Source organism: Aspergillus luchuensis, chromosome 8 (assembly GCF_016861625.1).
Source record: "Aspergillus luchuensis IFO 4308 DNA, chromosome 8, nearly complete sequence".
NCBI classification, from domain to species: domain Eukaryota; kingdom Fungi; phylum Ascomycota; class Eurotiomycetes; order Eurotiales; family Aspergillaceae; genus Aspergillus; species Aspergillus luchuensis.
Window position 1 is genome coordinate 444293 of NC_054856.1, and position 27924 is coordinate 472216.

General features: G+C 50.3%; 6 protein-coding genes across 6 annotated transcripts; 2 read left to right on the forward strand and 4 right to left on the reverse strand.

The window, feature by feature from the left end:
* Positions 1-490: 490 nt before the first annotated feature.
* On the forward strand, positions 491-8323 carry UTP20 (putative HEAT repeat protein (DRIM); the record flags this gene model as incomplete). Its single annotated transcript, XM_041681148.1, has 1 exon — positions 491-8323. The coding sequence occupies one exon, from the start codon at positions 491-493 to the stop codon at positions 8321-8323; it is 7833 nt and encodes a 2610-aa protein (XP_041548119.1).
* A 298-nt stretch (positions 8324-8621) lies between these two features.
* AKAW2_80159A (DNL-type zinc finger protein) lies at positions 8622-9197 on the reverse strand (the record flags this gene model as incomplete). The annotated part of the gene is made up of 1 exon (XM_041681149.1): positions 8622-9197. One exon carries the CDS (start codon positions 9195-9197, stop codon positions 8622-8624), a length of 576 nt encoding a protein of 191 aa, XP_041548120.1.
* A 436-nt stretch (positions 9198-9633) lies between these two features.
* On the forward strand, positions 9634-12354 carry CUL3 (cullin family protein; the record flags this gene model as incomplete). Its single annotated transcript, XM_041681150.1, has 4 exons — positions 9634-9675; positions 9804-10190; positions 10258-12131; positions 12183-12354. The coding sequence occupies 4 exons, from the start codon at positions 9634-9636 to the stop codon at positions 12352-12354; spliced, it is 2475 nt and encodes an 824-aa protein (XP_041548121.1).
* Positions 12355-12781: 427 nt separating this feature from the next.
* sld5 (putative GINS DNA replication complex subunit Sld5) lies at positions 12782-13863 on the reverse strand (the record flags this gene model as incomplete). Its single annotated transcript, XM_041681151.1, has 2 exons — positions 12782-13402; positions 13513-13863. The coding sequence occupies 2 exons, from the start codon at positions 13861-13863 to the stop codon at positions 12782-12784; spliced, it is 972 nt and encodes a 323-aa protein (XP_041548122.1).
* Positions 13864-14808: 945 nt separating this feature from the next.
* On the reverse strand, positions 14809-16684 carry nimT (putative tyrosine protein phosphatase MIH1; the record flags this gene model as incomplete). Its single annotated transcript, XM_041681152.1, has 4 exons — positions 14809-15937; positions 16002-16221; positions 16281-16348; positions 16431-16684. The coding sequence occupies 4 exons, from the start codon at positions 16682-16684 to the stop codon at positions 14809-14811; spliced, it is 1671 nt and encodes a 556-aa protein (XP_041548123.1).
* Positions 16685-25466: 8782 nt separating this feature from the next.
* AKAW2_80163A (ankyrin repeat domain-containing protein) lies at positions 25467-27386 on the reverse strand (the record flags this gene model as incomplete). Its single annotated transcript, XM_041681153.1, has 1 exon — positions 25467-27386. One exon carries the CDS (start codon positions 27384-27386, stop codon positions 25467-25469), a length of 1920 nt encoding a protein of 639 aa, XP_041548124.1.
* Positions 27387-27924: the final 538 nt, after the last annotated feature.

A 27924-nucleotide genomic window follows, 5' to 3' on the forward strand; every position in this document is an offset into this window, starting at 1 on the left:
GTTGGAGAAGGGAATATCACGGATACTAGTACTATGATGCAAGAAGCAGCTTTAACATATTAGGGTGAGATGTTCGAATTGTGTCTGTCGCTGCAACTGATATATATCAGGGCCAAGATAAGGTAGAAAACTCCCTGATAGAAGTCTCAAGAGATCCAAAGATATATGCCAATGCGCGTTTGCTCCACCAACTGATGCTATTGAACGAGGAATATTCGAGTTATGCCGAAATCGCCAAAAATGGATTTGAGGAGCTTGGGCCACATACAGTCCACGTGATACGCATCTAACCTGATGTGGCTAGCACAGACGCTGCATAAGGCCGGGCGGTGAGCTAATCTCCGCACCGGAACAAGGTTGCCGCGGCCCCGATGAATTTTTTTGTCTATACTATTACACAGGCAGAGAGGAGAGTCGGAGATATCCACCCCTTGACTTTTGACTAATTATTGTAACGACGCTGCTCGTGTCGTCGCCATCATAGTACAAGATGGTCGCAGCGTCGTCGTCTTCGCGGGCTAAGCCCGTGAAGCGTGTGAAGGGTGGCACAGAGACGACCAAGTCGCATCGATTCGAGCCGTTTTCCCAGCGTGTCGCAAAGTTGAAGATCGACCCTATCCATCGTGTGCGCCGACCCAGCTTTGGGGAAGAAGCCGATGAGACCTCGTCCTACTTCCGGTCGGCCTTCGAGCACTGGGTCGAGTTGAATCTGTCGGATAATTTCGTCCACTTTGTCCGCAAGGTGAACCCGCTGTGCGAGAGTTTGGCCCAGATTCTGTACCATGAGGACAAGATCATGAGTCTGCTGGTGGAGTTCATTGAGAAGAGGGACAGTTTGTCGATGGAGCCGCTGCTGGGTCTTATGGCCCAGTTCGCAAGGGATTTGGGCGTCAGGTTCGAGAAGCATTTCGCGACAGCGGTCACTCTGGTGGCATCCGTTGCCGCAAGCCATTCCGATGTCGAGGTCGTCGAGTGGTCCTTCAGCTGTTTGGCCTGGATCTTCAAGTTCCTTTCCCGGCTTTTGGTGCCCGATCTTAGACAGCTTCTTGGTATCATGACGCCGTACCTCGGAAAAGAGCGCCAAAAGTCGTTTGTTGCCCGCTTCGCCGCCGAGTCCATGTCCTTCCTTATTCGCAAGGCCGGCCTTGTCTATTACAAGAATGCAACTCCCCTCCAGCGCGCCGTGTCCTTCCTACTCGATGACCTTCGCCAGGCTGCCGAAGATGGAAACAATGTGGAGATGTACAAGGAGGGTCTCATGGCGATGTTTGCCGACGCCATCAAGGGTGTCAAGTACGGCATCCACTCCAACGGAGCCGACATTCTCAGCTGTATCTTGGACCATATCTCGACTGGCGACGATTTACGGAGCAGTTTGGGACTGGACGTTGCTAGTGGAGTCGTGATCAACATCATCCATTGCACCACACCCGACACCTTCGAGCCGATTCTTGATCTCATCAAACCGTATATCGAAAAGAACTGCCGTAAAGGAGAGAAGCAGCACGCCAATGCATGCTGCCGGCTGATTTTCTTGTGTATTGCGACTCGCAAGGGAACCAGGGTCAAGAACTGGAAGCCCGTTCATCAAACATTGCTCCTTTTGCTCCAGAACGCTGCAGGTGCGGCTAGTGCGTACGCCGAAGCCACCCCACAGCTTCTTACCGCAGTCGCCTATGCGCTACAAGTGTCTCCTATGGATGAGATGCTGCCATTCATGCGCTCGATCATGGACGCTGTGAGCAAGGACGAACTTTCGACGCACTTCCTCGGTTTCTGTGCCACATTTTCGGAATGGGGACCGGAGAGATTCCACAGTGTTGTCCTTCCTTATTTCCAAAAGTTTGTCAATAATTCCTGGCAAGATCACGAGCACGACCTTTGCCTGGCATTGCTCCGGCTGAACCAGGCTGGTTGCATCACGTCTGAGGTCTCCAAGCCTGGCTACATCACTTGTCCTGCTTCCTGGAAATCCCGGGTCAAAGACACCTTCAGCAAGTCTGACCACAATGATACTGAAGTTACTCTACTCAGCGCATACGCCAAACTCCCCAGCGCCTTGTCGCTTTCAGCGGAACCGTCTCTCATACCCGAAATGACCAGCACTCTTCATAGGCATCTTGTTCGCGTATTAAAGCAGAAGAATACTGATACATCCGCTACAACCAAGCTTTTCTTGGGCCAAGGGTTCAAGACTTATGTGGACCTTGCGACGACTGCTAACGAACTCGACAAGACTCTCTGGGACCGTATTAGCAAGGTCGCGGCGCAATACTCTCGCCTCCCGGTCTTCCTCCAGGCCACGTTAGACTACATCTCAGCGTGCAATAAGGATATCGACATTAAGGGCTCAGCCGTCGAAGAATTTGCGGAAGTCCTAATCTCCAATCTCAGCGGTCCCTCCCACAAGCTGCGGTTGTTGTCCCTGAGGATTTTGCGTGAACTCATCTTGGCTTCTGGAGAAGACGCCGAACTTGTCTCTCTGGCAATCGAGATCGAGGAAAGCCCGTTGACCTTGCAGAGCGCTAGGGTTTTGGCAATGCATGTGCGCAAGCTTGCACTGGCTTATCCGCAGGTCGTTTCGCGCAGATGGATGGCTAGACTGCTCCCCAATTTCTGCTTTGGTTTGTTGTCCAAGAAGATGGCGCCTCTGTGGGACGATGCTGCTGCTGCCATGAAGTCGATGTGCGAAAACCCCGAGGGCGAAAAGATAGTTTCAGACTTGGCCTTCCAGTGGCTCCATGAGAGAGGGTCGGGCGACGCGACGACAGATGCGGAGGAGGAGGACCCCGAGTCCTATGTCGGAGGACACTACACTTGCTCTAATGCAGCCAAAATCGAAGACATATCTTCTAAATACTTCGAAAACCCGGAGAGTCCGGCTACGACTTTGGCTGAAGGATTTGAGAAGGACCACACCTTCACCGGCGTCATTCCGGCATCGCCGAGGACACAGGCTTTGCGTGTTCTCAACGCCGTACCGAACATTGCTGAGAAGAAGTCTCGCCAGGTTATTCCATTGTTCCTTTCTTGGGCTCTGCGTGACGAGGAAGATGTTCCTACTGGTGGTGATTCTGACACTGCTGACTCCTATATTCCTTGGGGCTTCCATGATCGGCTGTCTTTCCTCGCTCTCCTTGGAAAATTCATTAACCCTCGTGTGCTTTACAAGGCACCAGAGGTCCATGAGGCCCTCATGGGCTTGCTGTGCCACGGTAACTCAGAGATCCAAAAATCTGCACTCAAAGCTCTTTTCACCTGGAAGTCTGCGAGCATCACCCCTTACCAAGAGAATCTTCTGAACATTCTGGATGAGTCACGTTTCAAGGATGAGCTCTCTGTATTCGTCCGTATCGGAGGTGACGATAATTTGATCGAAGAAGCCCACCGGGTCGAGCTTGTTCCTGTTCTCCTCCGGCTTCTGTATGGTCGCATGATCTCGAAGGCTGGTGCAAGCTCTGGCCAGGCAGGCCAAGCCGGCCGCAGAAAGGCTGTCCTCAGAACGTTGTCGCAGCTGCCTGATAAGGAATTCGAGATCTTCATGCAGGTTTCTTTCGGAGCACTTGGAGAACTTGATTTGGTCCAGGACAACCAGGTCAATCAGCAAGCTTTCGAACAAGAACTTGTCAGCCCTAGACGCCAGACTGGTTTGTTGAAGATGATTGAAACCGTCTTCGAGACGCTTCAAAGCCGGATGGTCCCTTACGCAGAGAAGTCTATGCAGGTTGTTCTTTACTGTCTCGTTCGAGCATGCCGCGAGATTGAAAAGGACCAGGCACCCGCTGCCGATTCGCCAGAGGGTCGTTTGTTAACCGTTTTGCGCAATATTCGACACACATGTATCCGTTGTCTGGAGCTTATCTTCTCCAACACTCAGGATCAGGATTGGTCGTCCTACGTGCGCATAATTTATGAGGACGTGATTAACCCCAGGCTCGAGAACTTTGCAACCGAAACGGCTCAGGGTGTGTCAGGTCTCCTCAAGTTGTTCCATGTCTGGGCCTCTGCTCCTAAGTCATCATTCTACCTTGTCCAATACAACGATGCTCTGCTGAAGAAGGTCGTGGACTGCCTGGGTGTGGATTCGGCCCGTGATGAAGTCAAGGTCTTTGTCATGGACGAGATCTTAGTGCCACTAATCAATCTCTCAACTGGCAAGGAGCTTCAAGAGCAGGAAAAGATGAGCGATATCCCTGCCGACGAAATTCGTTCCGAGGTCTTGTCGCCTTATATCGAGCACACTTTGTCTCATCTTGGCAGGCTCCTCAAGCGCGGTCCTTCCCGGCCCCTCCTGATTTCTGGCGTACAGACCCTGTCTCTGCTCGCGCCGTGCGTTGAGTCCTCGGAGGAGACAACTAGTCTTATCAGCATCACTACTTATCTACTCCGTCAGCCTCCAGACCGCGTCTCTCCGAGAACCAAGTCTGGCCTGCTAAAATCTTTAGAACATTTCTTGCCTCTCTTCAACCCGCAGGAGGATGCTAATCTGTCCCAAGAAGTGTTCGAAGCAGTGTCGTCGATGTTCGATTATTTCAGGGACAATGCCAACAGAGAAGTTTTGGCCCGTGTCTTTACTGCTTTCGCCAAACGCGATGAGGAGCTTGTTCATGTCGCTGCCCTTTGCGAGGACCTCAACTCCATGTCTACTAAGAGACTTGAGGTGGACTATGACCGCCGCCTGTCAGCTTTTAGGGAGGTGAATGAGAACCTGTGGGAGAAGCTCAATGCCAAGCAGTGGCGGCCTCTTCTCTACAACATGCTGTACCAGGTTAAGGATGAGGAGGAACTCTCCATTCGGTCAAGTGCTTCGTTTGGATTGCGTCGATTCATGGAACGGGCAGTTCTCAATGATGTTGAGGCTTTTGAGCCTCTGGTGGCAGACATCTTATTCCCTGCTCTGCAGAGCGGCGTTCGCCAGAAGTCTGAGCTCATTCGATCCGAATTCATCACTGCCCTTGGTTACTTTGTCAAGCTGAACCCAGAACGTCCTAACGTTCAGGATATGCACGTCTTGCTCGTCGGTGACGATGAAGAAGCGTCTTTCTTCAACAATGTTCTCCACATTCAGCAGCATCGTCGTCTGCGGGCGCTGCGCCGTCTTGCCAGCGAGGCGGCCAAAGGAAACATCCAGGCTTCGAACATCAGCACGATCTTCATTCCCCTCAATGAGCACTTTGTCTTTGATGAAGAAGCCGACGAGGCTACTCATAACCTCATCGCCGAAGCTGTAACAACAATCGGAGCCCTTGCAGAATGGCTGGATTGGAACCAGTTCAGGGCTATCTTCCGGAGATACCGCGGTTACATGCAGAGCAAGTCCGACATGGAGAAGAACATCATTAGACTTCTAGGCAAGATGGCCGATGCCTTGACTAATGCCATGAACCAGCACACGACAATCAAAGCGGCGGCCAAGGATGGAATGGATGGGCTTGAGACCTCTAGCCCTGTTTCTACGCTTGCTCGGTCTATCCCATCTGTGGCCAAGGTTGCTACTGAGCTGACCACCAACTTTACCCCCTTCTTGACGGATTTCATCCACCACAAGAACGAGACACAGATGAGTCTGCGTCTGCCCGCTTCGGTCACAACAATCAAGCTGCTCAAGCTGTTGCCCGAGGACGATATGTCCATCCGTCTCCCACCTGTCCTCTTGGATGTATGCAGTATCCTCAAGAGTCGTACCCAGGAAACTCGGGACACTGCTCGGAAAACCCTGAACGACATTGCCCTTTTGCTGGGGCCATCGTACTTCGGCTACATCCTGAAGGAGCTTCGGACTACTCTCACCAAGGGTTACCAGCTTCACGTTCTGTCATTCACAGTCCACTCGATGCTCGTGGCGACGACAGATGATTTCCAGCAGGGTGACCTGGATTACTGCTTGCCTGACTTGAGTGCTATTGTCATGGATGACACGTTCGGCACAGTTGGCCAGGAGAAGGAAGCCGAGGAATACGTGAGTAAGATGAAGGAAGTCAAGAGCAGCAAGAGTTTCGACTCCATGGAGCTTCTAGCGAAGAACTCCACAGTGCTAAATCTGGCTAACTTGGTTCGGCCGCTTCAATCGCTCCTTCGAGAGAAGCTCACCTCCAACATTGTGAGAAAGGTCGACGAGCTCTTGCGGAGAATTGGCGTTGGTCTTTTGAGAAACCCTGGTGTCGAAAGTCGCGATATTCTTGTCTTCTGTTATGAAGTCGTCAAGGAGACGTACAGTGCACCGGCTCAGGTCAAGGCACAGGCCCCCAAGTCTCAACAGGCCGAGAACCTGGAGATCGACCTACGCGGGTCCAAGCGGGGTGAGAAGAAGGGCACTACTTCTTCCTACATCCACAAGTTGACGCGCTTCTCTCTTGATGTTCTGCGTGCAATTCTGAGCAAGTTCGGCTCCCTGCTTACGCCGGCCAATCTAAAGGGATTCATTCCAATCATTGGCGATTCGCTGGTACAGGCACACGAAGAAGTGAAGATCTCGGCTCTCCGTCTTTTGTCAACCATCATCAAGCTCCCGATCCCCGAGCTCGACAGCAACTCCCACGTCTATTTCACCGAAGCAGTCAAGGTGATCAAGGAGGCCCCGAGTACGAACACGGAGGCTGCGCAGGCATCCTTGAAGTTGGTCTCGGCTATGCTCCGGGAGAGAAAGACCACCAAGCTCAGAGACGGACATCTTGCATACCTTCTTCAACGAGTTACCGCCGACATTGAAGAGCCTGACCGCCAAGGTGTCACCTTCAACTTCATCCGGGCTGTTATGGCAAGGAAGTTCGTGGTTCCTGAAGTGTACGAACTGATGGATAGCATCGCTACCATGATGGTTACGAACCAGACTCGTGCTGCCCGGGACCTCGCTCGTGGTACCTACATTCACTTCTTGATCGAATACCCACAAGCCAAGAATCGTTGGACCAAACAACTTAGCTTCCTCGCCAAGAACTTGGATTACAAGCACCAGGACGGTCGCCAATCAGTCATGGAGGCAATTCACATGCTGCTGTCTAAGACTGGAGACGAGCTGGCGCAAGACATTGTTAGCACCTTCTTCCTTCCGGTGGTCATGGTGATGGCGAATGACGACGCGCCTGAGTGCAGGGAAATGGCGGGTACCCTACTGGGAGAGCTTTACACTAGGGCAGACAGGGAGCAGATGAAGGCCATGCTCACGCCTCTTCATTCTTGGCTGGAGCAAACGGACAACATGCTTCTTACCAGTACTGGTCTACAGGCTATGAGAATTTACTTCGAAGTGGAAGGCACTGAGAAGGACAAAGAGGCTCGCTTCGTCGTAGATGTGCTCCTGGCTATCATGCAACCTGTCCTCAAGGCCGAGGAGACCGAGAACTGGCAAGCCCTTTACTTCTCCCTTCAGCTCTACACCAAGCTTTGCAAGTCTGTACCGGCAATCGCGCTGGCCAAGGAGCGCACCAAGCTCTGGGCCGCTATCCGTGAATGCCTGTTTTACCCTCACGCCTGGGTCAAGACCTGCGCAGCGAATCTCGTCGGCACATGGCTTGCGGACCTGGCCAAGAACAATGCTGCAAATGGATATGGTTCAATCCCGTTGGCTGGTTCCATGGGATTGTCGCTTGACAAGGACGCCATGCTGCAGCTGATCCGTGCTAGTTTGCGCTCTCTTCGCACCCCGGCAGTCAGCGAGGAGCTCGCCATGCAGTCGGTTCGCAACATTATTTTCCTCGGCCGATGCTGCGCTCAGAACGGCCTTGAATTCGCCAAGACCGGCAACAAGGAACTTGACTCTGACGCTAGTGATAGCGAGGATGAGGCGGAGGACGAGGCTGGACGCCAAACCGGCGCCACGAAGACGGCCATTCACTACATCTTCGAGCAGACATCTTCCATCCTGCGCAGAGAGCTGCTTACCACGCGGGCTGAATCTTTGATTCCGAAGACCGCTTCCATCGGACTTTTTGCCTCGCTCTGCCGCCATCTCGAAGTTGAACAGATCCGTGGTTCCCTGCCCGTCATCCTCCTCCCTCTGCAGCACATGACGGATACCAGTATCCCAGCTCCTCGCTCCTCAGACGAGGTCTTCCGAGAGACCTACAAGGGCCTGGTCTCCAACTGCCACGAGGTTTTGGACATCCTGCAGAAGAAGCTTGGAACGACCGAGTACGTGCAGATCATGGCGCAAGTGCACGATTCCATCAAGGAGAGACGTGAAGACAGACGTGTCAAGCGACGGATCGAAGCCGTCACCGAACCGGAGCGCTATGAGAAGGACAAGAGACGGCGGAACGACCGCAAGCGCGAGAAGAGAAAGGAGAAGGGAGCGGAGCATCGCAGCAAGAGACGCGGTTGGTAGTGAAATAGCGTTGCATGTTGCATATACAGGGTTTGTTTATACCAAAATCGCACGGCGTTGGGAGAATAGGAGATCGATCATGTTTGAGATGAGCTGTCTATCTATCGTACATATGATTCTTTTGTCTTCACTTCATCTTCCACCTCCATCTATAAAAGTACAATGTATATCCCAAGAGCAGAGTGTACATACTCCAATTCCAATGATGATTGATATCAACCCCAACCAGGACGCCAAACGCTCATCAACTTTTCCAAACCCCAAATACAATGCATAGCCGAGTCAACAATGTAGTAGTCTAAGCCGACTTGCCCTCCTCTCCTTCACCTCCACCCTCCTTCTTATTGACACTCCCATCATCCCAGAATTCCATGTCGCCATCCACATACCCACGAGTCAACTTATCGCCCTGCCGGGCCAAGATATCCTCAAGGGTACTCTTCTTGTCAAAGAAGATATTCAAATGGTCGGCTATGACATGGCGAGCATCGCAGGACGGGCACTTGATCAGCACCGTACCGCGGTGGTATCCGTGCTTGGACATGCGGTGTGAGGAACGCTCTCCGCATGGCTTGCAGGTGAATGTGATTTGGTATGCGGGCTCCTGTTCGCGGCGGAGACGGTTCTGTTCTTCATTCTGGGCGTCGGTGGATGCGTCGGCGGAGCGGTCGGTTAAAGGCTTTGCTGAGGAAGAGTTGAGCCTAGTGGATGTGAGGTGTGTAGTGACCTTTGGGGAGTAGAGTGTTGGTGTTTGGCGATGGAGGAGCTGAGTGAATGGCCGGGAGGGTGTTTGAGAGGCGCGGGTGATGGTAGCGCGGGGGAAAGCGGACTGAAGAGAGCGGAGTCCGCGGGGGAGGGAGGTGAATGGGCGCATGGTGTATGATTGTATGTGATTAGTGAATAGATGAGGAATTGGTAGGTATATTTAAAGGAGATGAAGATGAGAGTTGATGAACCGAAGAATCCGCGAGAAGTACTCCGTTCAAATGACGGCGGAAAGCCGGAGTTTGCGCCGGAATTTCGTTGTTCCAGCTCGGGCCTCCGCGGTCTCGCCGTCTGTGTTACTTCTCCCTCTTCCTCTTGCCATCCCCTCGACCGTGAAGGAGGCAATGATTCGATGAGTGTGGCGGAGCTCCCGATTGTTGAACTGGTGGACTTTTGGATTATAAACCGATAACCTAGCTGTCCGTCTGGCTGCATTGTTTGAGCATCCAAATACGTCACTGTTCTGTGCGGCGAGGATTGCCCCGCGCACCAGAGCTGTCTCAATCATCTGTCGAGCTGGATGAGATTTGTTGGAGTTTGCAAATATGTCTCTACGCGCAAGGAATAAAATCCGCGCTCCGCGCAGGGTAAGTCTCCTTTCTTATTTACCATTTTTCTTATGGCCTGGAGCTTGTGGTGTTGTGTCCGGAGCAAAGTTCCGTTCGATAACGAGATTGGATTCAGTAAATTGGTATGCTAATGAGAGCAACATCAGGGCATGACAGGGAGCAAAACTAACGACTTTGAAACAAGCTGGGCCGAACTGTCCACCTCGCTAAAGAAAATTCACACTAAAGATGCCTCGGCTTTGTCTTTTGAGGAAATCTATCGCAAGTCCTACAACATCGTCCTGGGAATGCGTGGAACGGAATTGTACGAACGGATTCAGCAACTGGAACGTGAATGGTTAGATACCGAAGTCCACAAGTTGGTGACCGGGGCCATCTCTCCGAGTCTGCTGCTGGCGAAGCAACTGGTGGATGCGCAGGACCAGGCCAATGAGAGGCGAGATGCAGGAGAGAGATTTCTGGCAGTGCTCAAGGAAGCTTGGGAGGATCATCAGCTATGTATGAAGATGATCACAGATGTTCTTATGTATATGGTAAGTGTACTATCCTCCTTCATCTGCACTGAATCCGCGTTAACTGAAGGATAATCTCATCCATCAGGACCGTGTTATGTCGACGGACCATCGAAAGCCATCCATTTATGTGGCATCAATGGCGTTGTTTCGAGACCATGTGCTTCGCGCCCCCATTCGACCGGACACCACGACGAGCGTATACGACGTATTGGAGTCGACTGTGCTGTTCATGCTACAACTGGAACGGTCTGGGCATATAATCGACAGGCCCCTGATCAGACACTGCGTGTATATGCTGGAGGGGCTTTACGAGACTATTACAGAGGAGGAATCATCAAAGCTGTACCTCACGGTCTTTGAGCCGGCATTCTTGGAAGCCAGCAAGAAATTCTACCAGGCTGAGGGGCGGCGATTGCTGGAGACCGGTGATGCTGCAACCTTTTGCAAGGTCGCCACAGAGCGTCTCTCGGAAGAGACTGAGAGGTGTATTGACACGCTGTCATCACTCTCAAAAACAAAGATTAAGGATGTCCTCGATAATGAACTGATAAAGAACAACATCGCCGAGGTGGTCAATCTCGAGGGTACAGGTGTTAGAACCATGCTGGACAATGATCGCATCGATAATCTACGAAGCGTTTACGTGCTCAGCGCAAGAGTAGACAGCAAGAAGACCCCTTTGACTACTGCCGTGCAGAGGCGGATCGTCGAGATGGGCAAGGAAATCAATGCCTCTGCAATTGCATCGCAAGTCTCGACCAGTGCTGCAGGCAAGAAGCCCGAACCTGGTGAAAAGAAGCCAGCAGAGAAACCGGTGAACCAACAAACAGTGGCTGCCATTAAATGGGTGGACGATATCCTGCGTCTGAAGCAGAAGTTCGACAATATCTGGGAGAATGCATTCGAGTCTGATCAGGTCCTGCAGAGCGCGATAACCAGCAGCTTCTCGGAGTTCATCAACTTTTCTCAAGGTGGAGACTCGCGCAGTTCTGAATACCTCTCCTTGTTCTTCGACGAGAATCTGAAGAAGGGCATCAAGGGCAAGACAGATGCCGAGATTGATATTTTGCTGGACAACGGAATCACTCTGCTGCGTTACATCAAAGACAAGGACATGTTTGAGGCATACTACAAGAAACATCTCTCTCGTCGTCTGTTGATGAAGCGCTCCGTGAGCATGGATGCTGAGCGACAGATGATCTCGAAAATGAAGATGGAAGTGGGCAACCAGTTCACACAGCGCCTGGAGTCTATGTTCAAGGACATGACCATCTCTGAGGATCTGACGTCGAGCTACAAGGAACACATGCGACAGTCCAGCGACCCCGACCAAAAGCGAATTGAATTGGACATCAACGTGCTCACCAGTACGATGTGGCCCATGGAGATCATGTCCAACGCCAGAAATGACGAGGTTCAACTACCCCCTATCCTTCCCAAGGAGGTCGACAGCGTCAAGCAAAGCTTCGAACAGTTCTATCTTGGCAAGCACAACGGCCGCAAGCTGTCGTGGCAAGCCAGCATGGGCACGGCCGATATCCGCGCCACCTTCCAACGGGCCAATGGCAAGGTCCAGCGTCACGAACTCAATGTCTCTACCTACGCTATGATCATTCTACTGCTTTTCAACGATGTGCCCACGGGCGAGTCTCTCACCTACACCGAGATCCAAGAACGCACTCGTATCCCTGACCACGATCTTATCCGAAACTTGCAATCATTGGCCGTCGCACCCAAGACTCGTGTCCTGAAGAAAGATCCCATGAGCAAGGACGTCAAGCCCACAGACAAGTTCGTCTTCAACAACGAGTTCCAAAGCCCCTTCATGAAGGTCCGCATTGGCGTTGTCAGCGGCAGTGCCAACAAAGTCGAGAACCAAGACCAGCGCAAGGAGACGGAGAAGAAGATGAGTGAGGAGCGCGGAGCCAGCATCGAGGCTGCCATTGTCAGAATCATGAAGTATGCACTCTCCTTATACATGCTAGCGACCCACCACTGACAATGCTACAGACAACGAAAAACACTAATCCACTCGCAACTCATGACCGAGGTGCTCTCTCAGCTATCTGCACGATTCGTCCCCGACGTCAACATGATCAAAAAGCGCATTGAGAGCTTGATTGATCGCGAGTATCTCGAGCGAGTGGAAGAGGATCCTCCTACTTACGGTTACGTGGCGTAGCCAATATTACCCTCTGCTGGTTTTTGATTCATTTTCACGGTTGTTTCCTTTTGTTTCATCGGTGGCGTTGAGCATACTGAGCATGAATGGTCTTGGACTTGAGCGGCGATGGCGCACGGTATGGACACGGAATGAAAGCGTTTCAGCCTACATAGATGTTGGTTGTTTTATCTAACTTGATGCGGATGTTTTACAATGGTGGGTGGTGCATCAGGACAAGCGAAGTGATATGCAGTGATGAGTGATGATGCATTGATGATTGATACTGAGACTGTGCAGCGCTCAAAGTACTCATAAACGTAAACAAGCGTAGCATCCACTCCATCAGATAGTCAAAAAGAAAACAGGTATATGTAACATGCTGCAAAGGTATAATTCCCCCACCCCAACGCCTCAAATGCAATCCCCACTCCCCCCAAAATCAATCCTACAAAACCTCAACCTCCCCCCTCCCCCAAGCCCCCCTAACCCCCTCCCACCTAACGGCCCAAACCTCCCCCATCCTCAACACCGTCCCCTCGACCTCCACCTCAACCCCATCCCCAGGAGGCACCACAACCCTAACCTCCTCCACCAGACACCTCACAAAAACAACCTCCTTCCCATCCGGTCCCTGAACCATACTAGTGCCACCCGCATTATCATCCAATCTCCTCAACTGCGGGGGGAACGAATTCAAGAACGACGCTCCATAATGCCCCGCCAGTAGTGTCTGATGCGCATGCAGAAAGGATACTTCCTCCTTCGACAGCGGAGAAGATATATCATCTGTATCGTCTGTGAACGGTGGTGGCTCGGGGATAGAGTCCTCGGGTGTAGAAGAATCCGTCTGCGATTGCGATTGAGGTTGTTGGCGGGAGATAAGAAGTAGGTAGTGCATGCTATGCGCGGTGAGCTTTGATAGTCGTTGGCGGAGGAGAGAGCGGATTAGGTATTGGGTTCGGGAGAGGTCGGATTGGAGGATGGAGAGGGTGAGGTTGGTTGTTGCTGCAGAGTGGTGTGTTATGGGGTCGGTGGAGGAGGCGGCGAGGTCTTCGATGGATTCAATCTACAATATTTAGTAATAGGTACGTAGGTTGGGTTCTGATTGTGGTATGGGGGGAAGGAGGGAGGTATATGGGGTAGGAATAGATAGATGGTTTGGGGGTCGCTGGCTACCTGTCGTCTGACGCGCTCCATCATGCGCTCCATTAAGGATGTCGGCCATGGGAGGAGCTCGGGGACGGCGCGCTCGGCGACCCAGAAGCGCGTGAGTAATTGGTGGTCGAGGGCGGTGGATTCCGGGGTGGATGTGTCTGCCGTGCGGTCGACGGAGGCGAGAATGTCGTCGATGTCCATTGTCAATTGATCAATGTTTTGTGGTTTTGGTTTTGGTGGTGGTGATGATGGATGGTGAGGGGAAGATTTGCGGCGGAGGAGCAGCGCGATGGACGGAATGGATTGGGTTGTGGGTAGCGGAGCGGAGGTGCGACAGGCCGCGATTTCATTGGGTCCGCTGCGGAGATACATCGCTGCCGCTGCTTTGCCTACTAACGTTACTTATTACATGTCCTCTACGGGATGTTTACAGGATGTTTATGGGTGTAGTCACGTATTTGAAAAGTTCATCTCATCATTGTCCAACATAGGAAATTAGTCCTTTAACCTCCAATCCCCCCATACATTATAGTCGGGCCAGTAGCCGACCAGGTTCGTGGTTTATGTATGTATGTACACCTGCACGAACATTCTCTTCGCAGGCAAGCTCTGGCTTCATCATGCCAGATCTTGTCTTCCAATAGCGAGCGTGCATGTCAAGATTATCTCCTGAGTGAGCCGTATGTCGATATGTACTGTGTGGACGGCGTGTAGCGTGGCACTCCCGTAGCTTTATACAGGAGCTCGGGGTGGATGATTAAACGACGGTAGAGAGTAATAGGAAATTAGTCGCAGAAAGAAATGCCAGCTGGCGAGGTATCATAAGTCGATCACGAATGTGTCGAAGATCAAAGTGGTCGTCAAAAACATAGGAAATAAAATCCGAAGGGAGTGGTCGGATAGCAAGAAAATGGGGTCGAACTCGGTCGAAAGGTGAGGTGCAGGTCGCGAGAAGCAATGACTCGTCTTCAGATCGTTAAAGCAAAAGGTACTCCAGTAAGTCAAACCAATCGTCATCAGAATGGCCGTGTAATAACCGCACGAACCCCCAATTGATAGGAAAGAAACCCAAGCAAACGAATGGTGTGGGATGCAGTGAGACAGTTGACGCCACTGCTATCCCAGTGCAAAGTGCTGACGCCAATACCCAGAAACTCACTAGGAGCAATTGACCCGCAGTGGCCAAACTGTATCTGAATGTCGAACGACAGGTAAAGAAATCCAAAGGAAGGCCCGTAAGGTGGTATCAATTGGCAGCACACCATGACATCCATAGATCACGGCGTGTGCCAGGTACAGTTAAGGAAATATTCCAACTCAGTAGGAAAGCATACGTCGGCCGGAGAAGCGTCCAGATGCCGGACTCTCGGCGAATGGGGAGCCGAGAAACCGGTTGCGGTCACCAGCGTTGTTGCGACACCTCCCCGTCGGACTGTCTTCCATCTGAGGAGAGTGCTGACCAAAGGCAAACGTCTGCGCTCGGTTGAGCTTGGACCTCTGCTTGACCTTCCCGAGGCCACGCTCGCAGGCAAACTCGTGTTCCTTGGCGCTCATCTCGACATAATTTTGTGGATAGCACAATGTCCGATGTTCCGCAAAGAATGCGCTGTAGCCACCCTCCAAAATGTACATGTCAGGATAGCTGAGGTGCGGATATTGGTCCACGTTATAGGCACGATCCTTGTGCCGGATATACTTCGCCATGATCGGGGCCCGATGGGCGGAATATTCGCAATGAAAGACCAAGGCCGTCCGCGGCTTTGGGCTTGCGAAGAGTTCGGCGGCCAGAAAGTCCTTGTCGTTGTAGTTCACGGCTCCGGTGATGTGCCCGCCCTCGTACTCATACTCGAAGCGGCAGTCGACGACCATGATGTTATCGAAACGATCATTGTACTTGCCATCCAGGAGCTCCACGAGGATACTCTTGTCGATGCGAGGCAGTGTATCGGCCTGGTCCTCAGAAAAGGTGTGAGGGAGCTGCAGGCTCGGGGTTCCTTCAATGTCGGGGATCGACGGAAGTGGTGCATTTGTAGTATAGTTAGCCTCTTTATCGACAACAATATCCTCCGGGTGCTCAAACATGCTCAACGAGCGGCGGCACTGTTTCCGAGGGCGCGTCATCGGGTGGGAATTTTTGCGGATCGAAGCCGCCGTGGGCGAGCCATTGCCGCGGACATGGCTCCCACTGCTTCCAAGTTGGGGTCTCAGACGGGGATTGATCAGGATTCCGCTGGAGTGGCGACTCAATGATGGCCGTTCCCGCTGTGGTGACTCGTTGAACATGTCCTCCAGTGATGCAGATGCGCTCAGCGATGTTTTCCCTCCTTTGCTCTGGAACTTGAATGGTGGTGCCTGGCTCTCCGGGGCGGGTTTGGTCATGCCCAGCTGAAAGGTCTGGGCTTTGCTCCTGGCTAAACTTGGCCGCAAGAATGTCGGACGTCTTCTCCTACAGACACAAATGCAATTAGATCCACATCGCCCAAAGTCACATCCAAGCACTTCTCTCTTACTCTTGCAGGCTATCCTTTTGCTGGACGAGGGGCGATTCCTCGAGTGGGCTAGCGGCGGCAGACATCATCGGAGTATCCATTGTAGAATCCAGGCTAGGCGAGTCAAGTTCGGCTTCGTTCAGAAGGCCGAACGCCGGCTTATGCGGTAACGGGGACATTTCCATGATATCCATGGCGGGAGCAGGCGAGGACGCGGGCAGTGGAGGTGTGGTCATAGACTCTGCTCTACAGTTAAGCAATCCACCCCTCTTATGACCTCAATTGGGAGTGTCCTCTTACCACACCGGTTACTATTCCCGAGCAGACTCGCAGTGAACAAAGACCGCCGGGGCGTAGTCAGCTGCGGACTAATTTTGGGGTGTTAGTGAATCCCTTCATGGGTGGACCAGACATTCGGAACAAAGACCCGAACCCAACGGCAGAACGAACCTTTGATCAATGTGAAAATTTTGAGACAGATCCGCGGCGAGGCTAGCCGTGGGAGACGAGCCTCGAACGGGTTTCACATTAAAATAGTCCCCATGGCCTTTCTTCATGGAGAGGTCTTTGAAGTTGAAATTCTTGTGGCCCAGTCCACGCATTGGACTGAAAGAAGTATAGGATGTCGGTGCATCTGCACGAAAGCAATGCCCAAACATCACCGAGGGGGGCTGCATGGCAGCCAACGGGGACGAATGTTCCATTCTTGCCGGAGAATGGTAGTCTTCCGCGCTCTCTCTGGTATTCCACGCCCAAAAAAGTCGACGACCAAGTGAAGTAATAGCTAGTAGCCAAGAAACGGACGACAGATACGGTGCGGACTATATCTATCCGGCATACACTACACGGCAGATGTGGTACAATCGTAGTCGTCGTAGTCTATCCAGCTCCTTGCACTCCTCCTAGTAATTCCCGACTTGTCTCAGATCCCGAACCTTCGCAGAATGTAATGACGGCTTCGAGAAGTCTTTAACTGACCAGTCCGAAACCGCACTACTCGGTGACGAAGCCGTCGGTTTAGAGTGACATAGCTGGGGTATCCAGTTGGGGGGATCAAGGTGATTTCGGCAAGGGTATGGGTTGGAACAGGAAGCAGGTCGGACGGGCAAGATGGCTAGAGAGAGAACCGCAGACCAGATCAGCAAAGGCACATCCTCACAGCGAAGAATCAGGGGGACGGGATCGTTGCAGATAGGCCATAGATATGGTACGCTAATGCAGTCGGGGGAAAGTTACCGAAGAGAAGAGGACTGAATGCGGGACTGGGCCTGGGCGAAGCTCACACGACGGAGCATGGGAATGAGGAGCAGGGGAAAGAAGCTCTTAAGAAGAAGGTGGAGAGCAGACGTTTAAGAGCTAGCTAGGGAGAGAGAAAGAAGAAAGAGAAAGAAAAAAGGTCTGGAGAAAGTGAAGCTGAAGGGATGCCCTTGTTGCAATGGCAACGCAAAAGTGGGGAGGGATCTCCAGATGCTCTGCGCAGAGCTTAAGCGACGATGGGTTAGGCTGTGTCAGAAAACCAATGTCGAACCGGTTTGGTCCATGACCGCATTAAAGGATTTGACCCTTCAGAAAATAAAAAACCCCCCAGGCAAGACACCGCCTGCTCTTTTGCTTGGTTGCTTGGTTGCTTGCTGTCTCTGCAAGGCCTGGCTAGTTTCCTATTGAGGAGTAGATTGACCTCATTCATTCTTGGAGAAAGGATTGATTGATTTCTATCTGTTCTGGTTTGGCCGGAGAATAGAAGCGACTGACGACTATGTTACTGCTCCTCACTAAACTATCTGGTATTCCCGAATAGCCGCCCTAGTATCCAAATCGGGCTCTACTTACTTTGGTTTAATTTGTGAGTAGATTTTCGTCTTTTCTCTTCAATTTTATTTCCCTTTCCTCTTCCTCTCCGGGCGCATATTGAATTTTGCAGTGACAGCTGTAGGTACCTTCCAACATACATACATTAGATACGCATACCAAGGAAGATTTATTTCCTTGTTCGGGAAGGAAAGGAAAGGTACCAATACCATACAGTTATGTACGTTGTATGTATATGTAGTATGGGTATGGGTATGGGTATGTGTATGTATGTATGTACGGAGTATAGAAGTTGTCGAGTGACCTTCCAGAGTCAGGCATAGTCATCTCCAGAGTAAGTAGGTACCCGGACTGGGACTAGTCCAGCCAGGCTAGGGCTCTGGGCGCCCCTCGTTGCCGGGACTCCCTTGCCGCCAGCACCAGCGCTAGCCGCTGCTCAGCAACCCCCCGCCTATCAGCGTCCTTACTGCCTCACCCGCTCACTATCGTCTTAGTAGTCCTCTACCAATCTCGGCGGGCTGGCTGAAAAAAAATGGTCCATGATGGATCGTGCCTGTCTCACGGAACAAGTGAAAAGAGAGGAGAAAAAAGGGTACCGGAGTACTGTTCTTTCGGCCTTCTTTTCTTTCCATTACTAACTCAACTGCGGAGGCAAATTATGGGTCCCCCTCTTTGTATTTCGTTTTTTGACAGGTTTCACCTATGTAACAAACTCGCCGAATATTGCTGTAGAAACCGTTGGTTCCAAAATTTGCTTTTTTCCCTTTTTCCTTTCATTTTTTCGCTCTGCATAGTACAGCGAGGTATTACTTCGGGACACAAGACAAGACTCAATTTCTCTGCTAAGCGCCGTGTCAGTTCTCTTTCCAACCAAGGCTGACTATTACCTAGTATTCGATGGTTCATTCCTCCAATTACAATCCTGGCTTAGACTCACTCCCTGGCTAGGTCAATCAATTAATCTAGGTCCAGCTCAATGCCTCCGACGGAAATAGATGGACGAACTAACACCCACTTGGGAAAAGTCCTAGGTCGTGGTAGGTATGGGTAGGTAATTAGGTATGCGATCACCCCAGGCATCTTTTCAAACTATCTACCTACTACCCAGTATGGAGTGGGATATTTTTTTCGGCCGATCGACCAGTCAAAGCAGCAAGTGGACGGGATAAAAATCTGAAATCCGATCAATAATATTATCTTCCCGTGTGTGCCGTTCGATTTTTTCTGCGTTCGACTCTATACATCATTCCCGAGAACCAAAAAGAGAGATCGAGTCTAATAGAATCTCCACTTGGGCTCCACTGAGTCGGAAAAAAGAGCTTGTCCGGTATCATTTCTCAGGAACGGGGTTTCCATGGTATAATTGCGAACCTTGACTAGCAAGTAGAGCTGTCATACATACGTAAAGCTTCAGTCACCTGGTAACTACTAGGTATCTACCGCCCGTCGACTGACCATGCCATGAGGTATTGCTCTACATCAAGACTTGCCAAAATTGAACCATTCCCGCCATGTTCTTGCTCCAAAGTCATGTATCACAGACTTAAACACACATACCGACTGATTAGATCATCGCTGCCTTCACAGGCACAACCTCGTCTCCGATCGGAAAAATGGCCGGCTTTGCTGGATTGAGTAATGCCAGAGCAACTGCACCACTGGGGGCCTCAGATCCGAGCATGCCACGCGCTTAACTTCCCTCCAGTAGTGAAGCGACTTTCTGCAGAAGAATCTTCTTCGGCCTCCGCGGTGACCAGCATGGAGGAAGTATGCCACTATCAGATCCACTTAGATTTTGTGCAACTCCAGCATCTCTTTTCTTTGGCAGATCTTCATAAGAGAGGGAGCATTCAAGGTATTTCTTCTTACGGACAGCTTGACTGCTTCAGACACACGGCACACACACAGTAATCGGGCTTCAGGGCAGCAAAAGATCTGATGATGGTCCCTCCAGACTGGATTTTTCGCAACCCCTCTTGCGCACAGTCTCCATGGTGGCCCGTTCTTCACACTCACATCATTCCCTTACGTTGGCCCTCACTCTGCTCTGCCCACATTCCTGCAGACCTTGGCCAGGGATATCCTCCCTTCCTTTCAACAACCATCTCAGGAAGGTGCTTTGATAACAAGCCGTGTGGGATCTTATCGCTGCTCTCGACAGTGGCTTTCCAACAAGGAGCAATTGCTCCAGCAGAGAGCTCCGTCCATGTCTACGCCGTGAGGCTGAGGCCGTCTAGCTTACGGCTCTAGACCTAGCCGGGTGTGGGGATCAGTGTACACTCCAGCTGAAGCAGGATTTCCTGTCGTACCCGAGAGGCTGACGACGTCACTTTGGCTGATACACTCCTTCTCCGCCACAACGAGGGGCCAAACGGCATTCTGGAGTCATGCAATCCCCGAGCCAGTTATGGGGGGTATAGCTCTCCACCATTCGGGTTCAATCTCCTCGATCTCTATGATATTGCCTCGAAGCTAGTGCTGCCTCGTGGGCCATGAAAATAGCTCGATCGAATAAGAGAGGGGCCCTCCTCGCTGTTACCATTACACCGCCACGGATAGCGAGATCGGTAAGCTCCTGCGAGCAGCGATCGCATCATTGACCACTCACAATGATCATTTTTTCCGTTGTCCCAAGGCCAGAGGCCCCTCACCTGTGAGACACCGGACGGTCCCAATGATGATCCCTTTCCTCGCTCCGAACGTATTAGCGCTAGAGCTCATGAGGGTCCCGATTGAGCAACAACAATCATCCCCCTTGAGCGAAGACAGCCGGAAAATGCGGCTCACCCGCGGTGTCTACGCGCCAGGAAGGGCGCTAGCCCCAAGAACTATCAGACGCAATATCGCTAGAGTGACAGTCGGTTCCGCCATTATTGAGGACAGGTGGGTAGGCATTGATTGTACAGAGTAAGTTCAAGGCGACATCACTTTTAAGGGTATTAAATTAGATGATTGATTTACGCGGAAGAGGGGGGAGTTCTCGTGCGGCTGAAGGATCTACTGAGTGTCTATTTGTTTGATTATAGGCGCCGGGAACTGATCTGGACCGTGGCCCGCGTGAAAAGCGAGCCGTGCTAAGCCGGTTAGTGTTCCTTTTCCTACTTACCTCGGATCTTTCGGTGGAGTAGTCGGGGGATGTTGACGGGCTTCTCCGTCACCTGAGCAGCCATGACATGCGCTGTTATCTGTCGGCCAGGCAGCCCAGACACGTCCGCGGACCGGGCATCAGCGTCGGGCGCTCTTGTAAGTGTCAACAATCCCTGCTAGTAGTCCGCGTCAAAAATGGTCCAGTATCAGCAACAGCCTTGGCAGGCCAGCAGGAAGCGCTGCTGCGGGGTTTCAAATGGTGATGGGGCCCCTGATTGGGCTAATCCTGCAGCTTTAAGTGCTCGTGCTCCAGAAAGGCTGTCTGCAACTTTATTTAGATACGGTGAATGGGGGGGATGATGCTATCTTCTCCCTTCCCCTCCCCTCTTGTCCCCTCCGTTCGGACTGGAGTGCTCCCAACTTGCTTTCCCAGATCTGCCTGGCCGGAATCGCGTCGATTGGAGGGAACCAGTCGTGATGTCACATGGAGTGGGAAAGTCTTGCATGAAACCTTCTCTCATCCTTCCCTTCCCGCACCCTCCGGTATCTGCATGTCACCACTGTAACTGTATGTGCGTATGTATGCGCTGGCACACCACCCACACCCACACCCACACGGTCGGAGGGGAAATAATCCTGGTTCGTGATGAGTCCTGCAGATGACCCGGCTGGCATTGTTTATCACTTTCCGTTCTGGCTTCTGCTGTAAACAATAACAATGGTGGTGAACCGTGGAACCCCGGAGTCTCCCCTCCCCCGACGACGCGACCGGCAGAGCGTGATCCCGTGACTTGTCCCCGATGCGACCATCCCCCCGTCCCCAGTAATAACTCCATGACATCACCGAGATTTCTCCCTTCTTTGTCCATCGTTGCTCGCCTTGCTTGTCCCTTTCTTGTCGCCCTTCCTTGCTCCTCCCCCCTTCCCAACCCTTCTCCATGGCTCCCTATTCTGGTCAATAACAACCGATTCGGGCCAGTCCCAAATTTGTGCCCAAGGCGAGATTCCCCTTTCACCTCTTTGATGCCTTATTTTGTCCATCCCACCTGCGATGGTGCTGGGACCCGTAACTAGTGAGTCTAGATACGATCGGGGAAGCGATCTGCAGAACTATCGCCTAGTGACCCAGATCTTCGTCCTCTGGCCATGTGTTCTCGTTCACACTGTAAACAACTGGCCTGTTGTTGCCTCCTAGATCCGATCTCGCAGTGTAGTTGAAGGCATATTCGATGTGCACATTACTATCTGATTTCTACCATAGACAGGAGCTTAGAAAAGCTTATTCCAAACAGGAGCGCATTAGCCACACTCACTGGCGCTTATCCCCAAGTGCATATCTGGGGATGTTACCGAGGACTGCATGTAGGCGCGAGATATCGTCTACTCACTAATTAGATGGCCTTATCTTGTATCTCCTGAGTTTCACCATGCAAGCATGGCTATCTAGGTATCCGGGGTGAACATCACGACCCCAGTAATATCAAGACAATATCGATCGCATATGCATATATTTGCCCCTTCTTTAGGAGCAAAGCACCCTAGCCAAAGGCGACATCTCTTAACCCCATCCAACCCTGTTGGATAGTTATCAATCAATAACCCACTCCTACCAATGAATCCTCCAATACTATCCACGCCCCCCAGCACCGCACAACACAGGGGTGAAAGGTTATCTAGGAGAATAAAGACAAGATATCGGGTCAATAATCCGCACGATAACCCCTGCAAGTCTATCTAGCATATCCTCACCTTTACCGTTTCGGCACATCCATGATCGCCATTCCTGGGCCCCAGCCACCCATCCAAACTAATATCTATCTATCCCCTTCCCAGCCCTACTACCATTACTATTCCAACCTTTATCATAAGGTTTTCCCTTTCGTAGCTTAGTCCCAATTATCTGCACGAAATTCCCCGTTTCTTCGAAGGATATCTCCTGCAGGTACGCCAGGTACCAATTAAACATACATGCACCCATGCGCCACCCCTTGCATCGGTATGTAGCTAATAGCTATATGGGCCATCCACCCCGCATGTATACAGGATAAGCTTCTCCCTCTGGGATTGAGTTTAGTGTTTCTAGGAGGGTGGGATTGGTGGTGCTCTTTTAGTAGTAGTGACTCTAGTTCACGCTATAGCACACATACCCTGCTATGGTTCAGAAGAGTTTAGTACGAAGTGAAGTCTTTCGCCATGTTTCTAATTAAGCTCTAAGTTAGCGACAGTCGTAGAAATGTTTCTCTGTCTGCAATTCCAAGCTTGAGGAATCTCTTCTTCGGGATGGGCGTCGTTAGAGTTAATCCTCTGGTATAATCTTAGCAATTAAGTAAGTTTAGTATGTAACTATAGTACAATACATGCATTCTTGGTATCATCTCGAACGTTACAATCATGATACTCACTTACCTACTTACTACAATCGATTATCTACAAGATAGATACTACCTACTCAAGATAGTAAGTTACTTACCCAGTTATCCCCAATAAAACCAATACTTCCTACTCTTTTATCAAGGACCATCAATTTATCCAGACATGTGGTCAACTATGCCGATAGTAATCATAGCTACCACCACCACCAGGAATGCAGTCTATACCCATCTAAGTAGAAAGTCACGCCGTTAGGGCAGATCATTCCACGGGCGACCAGTCTACTAGACTACCCTGCAAGCTCACATTGACTTCTAGTCGAGTTGGGGCCTGTTATAAACCGTTGCGTAGCCCGCACATGCATGCCTTAGCACTTTTCTACTGAAGCGTCTCCACTTGACTATTTGCTGAAGAATACCAGCCCTGGACGATCAATTCGCTACGCTACTACGTACTGCCATTGCTTACTGCTGAGGTATGGACTAGTGCTGGGTGGAGGGTGCTAGACTAGTAGCCGTTGGGCTAGGAGGTGTCAGTACGTATGTGGATTAACGGGTGGTGAGTTGTCTCTTGGTTGTGAGGTGTGGGTTGTGGGTTATAGGGCATGCCACTAATCCTACTGACCAGTGGGATTCCTAACGGTTGTAAGTCTCTAGTAGGTAGGTGGATGTTCATCCCTATCTCTGATTACTATTTTGTAGAGCACTCTGTGCTACGTTACTTCCTCAATTAGGTATAGGAACACTAGTATAGTCTATGAATCAAAGTACTCTTACACACGAAGCTACCAATAATATTTAATTCCTTCACAGGACAACATATTAGCTACCAATAATGAACCAAAATAAAGCAACATTAACATCACGAGTCCAATATACTCCTAGCAACAACTCCATACCTTGGTCAACCCCAGTAAGGTATAGATACTCTATATCATATATTGAATACTTCCAAGTTGTAAGTACCAGGTGGATAGCATCGATAGAATCGGTACTTTAGCCTATAATCAAGTAAGAGGAAAAAGGATGCGTCGCTTGTTTATCGGCGGCTAAACCGCCGGCCCCAGTCGTCCATTGAGAATGCAGGGGATTCATTATCCCCCATTCATAATATATGAAGATCCGCACGTAGCAGGGAAGGGAAGGAATGGCGGGTCTTTTGGTGGGTTGGTATAGGAGTTACGTGGCAGATTTGGGGTTGGAATTGGGGATCGGGTATGGGGTGTATGTATTCTAAGGGGGGTAAAGGTGTAGATGTTTATGATCTGAGAGTAGGCAATAATGAAAGTCGGTAATTGAGATTGGTGTTGGAGATGTTGGTATTTGGTTGTTAAATGTTGGAAAATATATCTTTGTTTGCTGTCTAGACAGACGCGATATATCATTTCTGGTCTACTGGTTGGCGCGCAACATTGGATGATGGGAATAGGGAACAAAGTGAGTGCCTGGTAGATATATATTTGGTAGTAATGATATTAGAGGGCGTATAGAGGATCTTTCTTAAAGATATAATACTAGTAAACAAGAACGGGCTTCTTTTGCCCTGCTGAAAATGTTCTCGTAGAGGTGGCATGTCGTGATATAGCGTTATAGAGGTTATCCATATAGTAGCATAGACTGCTCATCAAGTACTGACTTGCTGGTCTGTATATATACCATTTGTCGTAGATACGCAGATCAATCATAAGTCTGCATAAAATATATATTGCTACTAGTGCTAGTATATATAACTTGTTCATAATGGAAAGAGTCTCACTACAGGTACTAGTACTATATATTCTTGCCCTACTTATACCACTGACTATGAAGAAGCAGTCATTATGGCTTTATATTATGCTGCTTCCTTGTTTCGTTCTGTTCACAAAGCAAGCAGAAGATAAAGTGGAGTAAAGATATTTCTTATGTTATTTCCTCAATCAGCATGAATACTACTACTATATATATAATCTGAGTTGTCAATTGTGCACAGCCCTATCCATGTAGATCAGACTACTATTCAAGATTATGTTTAGTCTCCTGCTAGCTATAAGAGATAAGACGTGGAAAAAGCCTCAGATAGCCATACCCAAATATACCACACTGTTGCTCAGACAAATAGCATAATTAAAATAAAAGAAACTGACGACCAGAGTGTATTTCTTGACGATGGCGCCACAACAATGCCGTCTTTTGTTCTGTCCTGTACCCCACACAATGAAGCATAGAAAACAAGCATCTCACTTCAATATTCACTTTCCTCATTCAACTCCCTGACTGCTTCTATGCGGTCGTTACAAATCTTGCAACCTTCATGCCCAGAAGCGCCTTTGTCCAGAAAAGCCTCAATCACTTCGTGACTCCCCTGCTCCGTCGAAAGATGAATAGGTGGTATTCCAAAATTGTCTAGTATATTCATGTCTGCCCCAGCCTCAGCCAGCAACATAATACATGACACAATAGAATGCGTATATCTAGAGCGTGACACACGGTGTAAAGCCGTCTCTCCCCACCGGTTCTTGGCATTAACATCGAAACCGGCGGCTAGAAGCTGCTGAATTATAGAGGTATTTCCAGTTTCCATAGCATAGTGCAGCGCATTATCGCCGGCATTATTACCGGCAAACATGGCATTCTTGCTCATTTTGCTCAACAGCAGCTGTACAGCACGTGGGTGGTTATCCTTGACTGCAAGATGTAGATAGCTCTCGCCAACCTCGTTGAGCTGGTTGGTGTTTTTGCTGGATTTGAACATCGTCAATATAAGCTCACGATCCTGATAGTCCCTGGATGTTTTCAGGATATTGTGAATAGGTGTTCGGCCAATGCCGTTCGGTATGTCAACATCTGCCCCTGCCTCGAGCAAAGAGCGAATTATGCCAGAAGCCCGAGTCTGATCGTACGTAATCTGACATGCGAAGTAGAGCGGTGTATGCTTGAATAGTGAGTTCTTTGAGCTGGATACATCGACTTTCACCCTTCCAGATTTGGCCAGCTTTAGAATCCTGGCTGTAGCTTTGAAATTATAATCAGTATCTGTGTCATGTGATACTGCCAAATCGAATAAATACGTCAGGAGACATGATTCTAATGCGTCCGATGTCCATAAGGAAGGTGCACGGTCAAGAAGTAGCTCAAAAACACTCTTAGAGCCCTTCAGCGCGATTTTTCGGATCCTAGACTCATTCGAAGCATCTACACATGCTCCGGAGTCTAGAAGTAGTTTGAGGAGATCCAGGTTCACTTGATAATGTTCCATGACTTGGAGAAGTGGCGTCATACCATCTCCATTTGCTATGAAGGGGTCACCGCCAGCAGCTTGCATTGCGCTTATTAGCAGCCTTGCCAGTTCTATGTTACCCTGAGAGCAGGCAATGAACAAGGCTGTTTCCCCCGACCCATTTGTTTGAAAAGGGTCAGAGCCGTCAGCGAGCAAAAGCTGCACAAGTGTGATATCTTCTGATGAGGTGGCTGAAAGGAGAAATCCCTCAGAGCTAGCGTCAGCCGAGCTGAAATCATAGCCAGAATCCTTGAGAGCATGAAAGATCATTGTGGGGATATCTGTGTTTGTGCAATCCTCCATCATCTCGTCACCGAGCACTCTCATAATGGCTTCCTGGGCGTATTGGACAGAGTCGAGCAGGTATCGGACCACGGCCGACTTCTTGCCTTCTATGGCTGTCTCCAGTGGCGTATGGCCGTTCTCGTCCTCGACATTGGCATCTGCTCCGGCTTCAATCAAAGCCTGAACAACATGCAGATGTCCTTCATTGGCAGCCCAATGCAAGGGTGTATTTTCAAGCTTATCTCGCGCGTTGACGTTTGCGCCCCTAGATAACATGAGCTTCACAAGGCACAAGTTACCTCCAAGTGCAAATCGGTGCAGCAATGTTTGACAACAGTAAGCCCGACATATATCAGACAGGGACTTTTCGAAGTATTCAATGATATAAGGGGATTTCCAATGCTTAATGTGCTTCCAAGCGAACCAATGGCACTTGTAACATCCGCGCAGGAGCCATTGAGATAGAAGCTGGGGCGTCAAAAGTTGTAAATATCGCCTTGCAGTACGGGCAAAGGCGGCCAGTGATGGTGGTTCCAGGAAATCGCCTATGCAGACGATAAGCTCCGCAGGAATGAAGTCAAGACTCGTAGTTGAACTCATTGTGGATACGCGTTAGGTTCGTTGACAAGCTAGCGAGGAGTAATATGAGTGTATAGTCTGTGAAGGGGGGAGTGAAAGGTTGAGGCAAGGATTGGACTTGAAATGTTGCAAGTCTATATATCCCCTGTAGCATGGCTCAAGAGTTTAATTGGGTTCGTCAAATCTCATCCACTGCAACGGCAAGAACCATGAAATGACTGATTTCAATGACAATACTTCCATTGTCCCGAGAGAGCGGTATTTCACTGTGAACAAGTTAGGCTCAGGCAATCTATCTTGACGGTTGCGTCACAATGAAAAGGCATCTTAAAGACATCAATGGGCGGGAAAGAACGAATTTTCGCATATAGGAACTTAAAGATCGAAAAGTCCCTTACCCCTTTATCATTGGCTGATACCATGGATTCACAAGACTGAGCAAGCTCACTCCATCAGAATAACTTTAAAAAAGAAACTAGTCTATGAGGCAGGTTCCTATCTCCTGGCTCCATAAGAAATGGCTGTTTCCTTTCTCCGGTGCGTCACCAATCCTTGTGGA